Here is a 5,647-nt window from a genome sequence, read left to right as displayed (position 1 = left end):
TGTACCCAAGAAGCCCTCAGATGTGGCAGGCCCCAGACTCAGACCCAGAGACACGCTTATCTAAGTCTTCAACACAGAACAGTGGCCTCTGGGTGTCCCATGGGTGTCCCACTCTATACACTATTTGCCTTCTTGTCCATTGTACACAGAAGTTGCCAAGCATCATGAAATCTATATTTAAAAAAAATACTTATTTTGATCAAAAATTCTGTAGAAGAATCCTGATCAAAGGGGGGAAAATGTGGAACAGAATTTGAAATTCTAATGGAATCCAGATTTTCTGGAGCCATGGAGGCTGGATGAAACTCTAAAAACAATTGCCCTGAAATAATGTTTAGACCATAAACCAAAAATGTCCCCTTAAATCTCCTTCAAACCACACCACAGTTTAGCTTACCTAGTAAAGAAGGTCTGCCTGGAGCACTGTGCTCTTACATGAACCTTCTAGGTGGGCTCCAGTCGACAGCAGCACTGTGAAAGAGCAGGCGGGAACCTCGGGGCCCTTGCATGTATGTTAATGCAGGAGGAGCAGCTCAGCAAGGGCCGGTGAGAGTGGCTGCCCCCCGCAGGCTGCCGTCACTGTCGCTGAATCGTCCTGCAGAGATGGTGGATTTACTGTGTGTTTCGCTGTAAATTCTCAACAACCAAATTTTTTTAAAGAAAAAATAACTAAGAATATTGAAAGGATGATTTTTAAGTGTTTGAGAAAACTCCAGTACCCGCTCTTATTCTCATGTCGAGGTGTGAAGATTTTACCACAAAATGAGAGCGCCGAGGGAAAAGGAATGCCTTTTTTTTTTTTGGTCCCTTTGCCTGACCTCGTAGCTTTAAAATGGGGAGCCGGAGAACAGTGTGTAATTTTGTGGTGACAAAGGGTATCCTTGAGGCAGAGAGAGCCCCAAGGCAGTGACTGGAATGCAGTGCAGCGGCCTCTTCCTCTTTGGAGTCTGGGTTCCGGGGCTGACATGTGTGTTTGTTTTCAGGACCCCTACTCCGCCTTCTTTAAGATGGACACAGACAGGGACGGCATCCTCAGCATGCTGGACTTCCGCCGCCTGCTGCTACATCTCCTGTTCAATCTGAAGGACGAGGAGTTTGAGCGCGTCCTGGAGCTTCAGGGCCTGAAACTCGGCATGACTTTAAATTTTCGGGAATTTCGGAATTTGTGCGAGAAGGGATCCTACCGAACCGATGAAGCGCCTCAAAGACTCGTTAGGTAAGAGGGCAGCACGGTCCAGCGCCTTTGATGCACAGCAGCCGTTGCCAGCCTAAGTCCAGTGTCTCTACTGTGTCCGTGAAGTGAGACGCAGAGCAGAGCTGCCCAGTGGCACAACGCTGCCTCCTCAGTCCAGAGAAACCCCACCAGAAACAGGGCCACCCCGTGTGTCAGTGGAGCTGTGCTCCTGGGGCTCTCGGGCTGACTGTTAGAAGCAGATCACCGGGCCTTTCTTCCGAGGTACCTCTGGGTGCACCGGAGCACCCAGCCTTCCGTTAGCAGCCGAGGGTGTTAAACGTTCTCACCACCCAGGGGCTGTAGGAAGGTTGGAAAATACAGCCAGCATCTCATCACCTGAGCATCATTTTCCTGTTTTACTGGGCGTCATTCCACTCTTTCTTCTGCACATGTAAGTGTATACATGCATTTAAATTTTTTTCTCTGCATAAATCTGGGATCAGCCTTTGGAGAACAAAGCTCCCAAGGACATCGTGCAGTCTGTGCATGTGGCTTCAGCTCTCTAGCACCGGCCGCTGCAGCCTGTCCCCTGCAGTGCACGAGCTCAGCCTTGCTTGGCGCTGTCAGGAGGACACAGCCTTCTTCCGGGCACCGACACTGCCTCCCTTCTCCTCTAGATGTGTGTGTCTAAGCAGCAGGTGTAAGTCTGGGGAGCCATAGAACCACTTAAGCCAGTTGCTTCCAGAGATCCAGGGATCCCCTTCCCGCTCCTCCCCTGGACAGGCTCCTCTCTAGAGCCCTGCGCACCACACGGGCCTCTCAGGGCAAGGAGGAGACTCTCAGCATCCAGCATACTGTCCCTGCTTTCTCCCCTTGGTCTCCGTAAGAGTGCACACTTGTGAAGGTGCTGACGGGCTTAACGTCTAGCGTGGTACCTGTCACACAGGCTCCCTGTGGACATCATTGAGTGCCCACGGGCATGAGTGAAGTAGCCGCTCAGCCCCTCCCTGACCAATTACTGTAATGTTAATGTTTCATTGAAATGCTACCATACACCATGAGGATACAGAGGTGTGTTTTCTGATGAATCATATAGCATGGTAGTTACAGTCACATACCGTTTTGCCCTTTAGCCATTGACAGCCCCAAGGATCCCCGAAAACCACATTTCCTACCCACACAGAGGCAGCTTCCTTGGAGGGTGGCAAGCCCCCAAAAGCCATGGTCACGGGCCAGACTGTTGAGACGCTTACCTGGCCTCAGAGGTGCTCTGATCGTGCGCTGTAATTTCTTCCCCCGTTCACATTTTTTTTGGGAAAATAGGTTTATTTTTTGTCTGTATAACAAAGGAAGCAGGTGACTACAGTCTCTTCCTGGAAGGAATGATCGTGGAACATGAGAGTCGGAAACCTGTTTCGCTTCTCAGGCCTGAAGAGCCTTTACATGGACTTGATTGCTTAACATTAAAACAGAACAAAAACGTTCTTCCCAAAATGTTTTTTTTGGAGGATGTGTGCAGAATGAACATGGAAGATTCCAACGACAAGGTCCAATCCTCCCCTTAAAATTGACTCACTTTCTTATTTGTATGCCTTGGTTCATTCATCAAGTTTGGGGCCCACTATGAGCTAGACACAGTCCTACGACCAGGGCTTGCAGAGATGAATAAGACTCAGGCTCTTCTTTTGAGGAGCTCATGGTTGAATGTGAGACGGGCACAAAAAGAAATACTGCTGTTAGAATAGAAGAATGATTAATGAAGTCTGCCTTGAGCGTGGTGCTTGTGGTGGTTGTGTTTGTGTGTCAACCTGGCTGGGCCTGGTTGAGTGGCTGGGCAGCTGGTGGTAGTTATTCCCCACGACGAGACTGGCAGTCAGCTCCATGGTGGGACCTACCACAGGCAGCTGAGTAGCTGCTTTGGGTGTGTGGTCTGCTTCCCGTGTATATGCAGGGAATGGTCTCTAGCCTATGGCACGCTTGGACCCTGTATGGAGCTGTGTCGTTGGTCAGCAGCCTGCCATGCTTTGCTGACGTTGGGGATTAAATTAATGGGCTGCCATGTAGTTTGCTAACATTGGGGCTGTGCCTTTTTATTTGTCAACCTTGGGGTTTGTCAGCCTCAGCAGCCAGCAGCTGTCTGAGTGAAGAAACGCCTCTAGCTCCAGTGGGCCAGAAGCAGGAGGCAGAACTGGACCCCAAGGTTGAGGGGCTTTCACCCAGCCCCTAGAGCCTGGCACTTTGAACTCAGACTTAAAGTCTCCAAATTGTAAGAATAAACTCCTGTTTGTTAAGGCCATCCCATTTGTGGTGTATTTCTGTCAGAGCAGCACTAGGGAACCAGAACAGTGTGCTTTCGAAGATTGGCTCTGTGGGGTGGAGTGGGCAACATCTTGAAAGGTTAGATGAGAAGCATGTGGGGCACTGACTGTACCTTGATGGTGGTGGACTAATCTGGAAAGGGATCAAGAGATGGTTACCCACATGAAGAAATGTAACCAGTGCACTGAGTCGTGCAACAGGATTTGTTGAAATGGTAGATCCACACACACAAAAGCAATAAAGTTGGATTAAGAAGACAGAAACAGAAGAATGATTGAAGTGTCGAGGAATCTGGAGAGGGGACTACATTGTCTCACACTCAGCTGATGTAGAAACAGTTGAGCTGGAACTTGGCATGTGAGTAGTATTTTATCAGGTGCAGGCTGCAGGAAAGATTGGTCAGGGTCAGGGATCAGCATTTGCGGAAGCACAGAAGGATGACGATGCAGAAGCCGTGCGAGTGCCTGACGGAAGGGAGCGAGGAAGTCACAGTCGTGCTGTGGAAAGATCCTTCAGCTGCTCCAAGTGGGGACTGACTGGAAGGGGAAGACGATGGAGACCAGCAAGATCTGTCTTGGGCTCCAGGGATCGAGGGAAGACAGCTTTGAGACCCAGACCAGTGCTGCGTTAGAAAGTCAAGCCCTCCCATGGGCCAGCCCTTGGGCTTCATGAAGACGCATCCTTTAATACCGTTCATCGTCTGATTTTACAGATGGAGGAGTTGAGGTGATGGATGGTGGGGCGGGGGCTTGAACCCGGGTGCTTGTTGTGAGAGGATGTTTCTTTGTCTGGAGAACTTGTCTTCTTTCTCCCTCCTCAGTCTCTCTCTCTCTACCGCACAAACCTGGAGGACGCCATCCTGTCCTTCCTGGAAGCCTTCCTACCCTCTCTGTTGGGCCCCTCTGCCCTCTGGGCGTTGACTTTGTTCTTGCATCATCAAAAGTCCATATTTTTGAAGACTCTGAGGGCTCCTAATTTTGTTGAAGAGACGATGACCGTCTTGACTGCTTGATAACTGCAAAACAATTTTGTTTTTAGATTGGCGGGCACCGATTAGGATAGTGAGCCCAGGAACTTGCTTTCTGTATCATCTGCTCCCTTCTTGTTAAAAACACACTTGCCTTGACCTTTTACCCACTTACAAACCATAATAAGTATGTTTTCATGCACGGACATCATGAAAGATGAAAGAATACTGCCCTGTCATGGGTCCTTTTAGCAAAATTGTCAGAAAATACCACATTATCAAATCCTTCCTGTTGAATGACTAGCTGAATGAAAATACCAGAGTTCCTTTCTACCCCTGAAAATATGCCATTCACCCCTCAGTTCTCGGGCTGCAGAAGATTTGCCTAGCATGTTGCCATCCAGAGACCATAGACTAAGGTCTGTCCACATAAGCCGTTCTCCAGTGTCACTGCCGCTGGAGTCTAGGGTGGCTGTCTTCGTCTGCATCCACCATCTGGTCGGTTAATATTCCTGAAACAACATGCCCTGTCCATTTTTTTCCCTTTGCCATTTGGGCATAAAATCAGAATTCTGAATTTTCAGCTGTTCAAGGACAACGAACCAAGTCTGCAAACATGGTTGTTGTTGTTATGTGCCACTGAGTTGGCCCGACTCATAGCAAACATGGTTACACTGTCTTATTTCATAACGTCTTGAAAGATACTGCAATAGTCTGGGTAGTGCAATAAGAAAACTTAAGTGGTGTAATGGTGATTTATCTCAGTATTTCTTCATCCTGCCCTGAGATGCCATCTTATTTTTATTACTTTGATCTTTTACTAGCATAGTTGGGAACAATTAATGAGAAGTGATGGAATATGTCTTAGAATAATGAAATAGAGTAAAATTAAGATCAAGATCACTTAGACTCCACGAAGTAGCATAGATATATAAAAGGATCCAATGGACCCATATAGTAATTGTAAGATAGAATGAGTTTATTTGATTAAGAAAATGATTTTTTTTTTTTTCCTGTTCTTTGGAAAACCTATAAGAAAAACAAGAGTCATGAATACCAATCCGAGTTTCAGTATCAGGTAATTCTGGCCTCATAATGTTAGTAGAGAAATCTTTCCTCTTCTGTTTTCTGAATTGTTTAGAATTGCTATTATTTCCCCCCTAAGTATCGGGAGGAAGGTTGAGGAA

The 5,647-nt window shown here is 47.7% G+C and overlaps 1 protein-coding gene across 1 annotated transcript in view; it reads left to right on the top strand.

Annotated features, from left to right (window-relative positions):
* The window catches only part of EFCAB6 (EF-hand calcium binding domain 6), a 200,985-nt gene that overhangs the window by 42,616 nt on the left and 152,722 nt on the right, over window positions 1-5,647 (top strand). The window contains exon 7 of the mRNA XM_007941797.1: window positions 984-1,216. Coding sequence (XP_007939988.1) covers window positions 984-1,216 — 233 coding nt within the window. The remainder of the gene's footprint in view (window positions 1-983; window positions 1,217-5,647) is intronic.

Source organism: Orycteropus afer, unplaced genomic scaffold (assembly GCF_000298275.1).
Source record: "Orycteropus afer afer isolate SDZICR_OR568_19922 unplaced genomic scaffold, OryAfe1.0 scaffold00083, whole genome shotgun sequence".
Classification (NCBI taxonomy): Eukaryota; Metazoa; Chordata; class Mammalia; order Tubulidentata; family Orycteropodidae; genus Orycteropus; species Orycteropus afer.
Note: the sequence above shows the minus strand (reverse complement) of the source record. Positions and strands in the feature narration are given on the sequence as shown.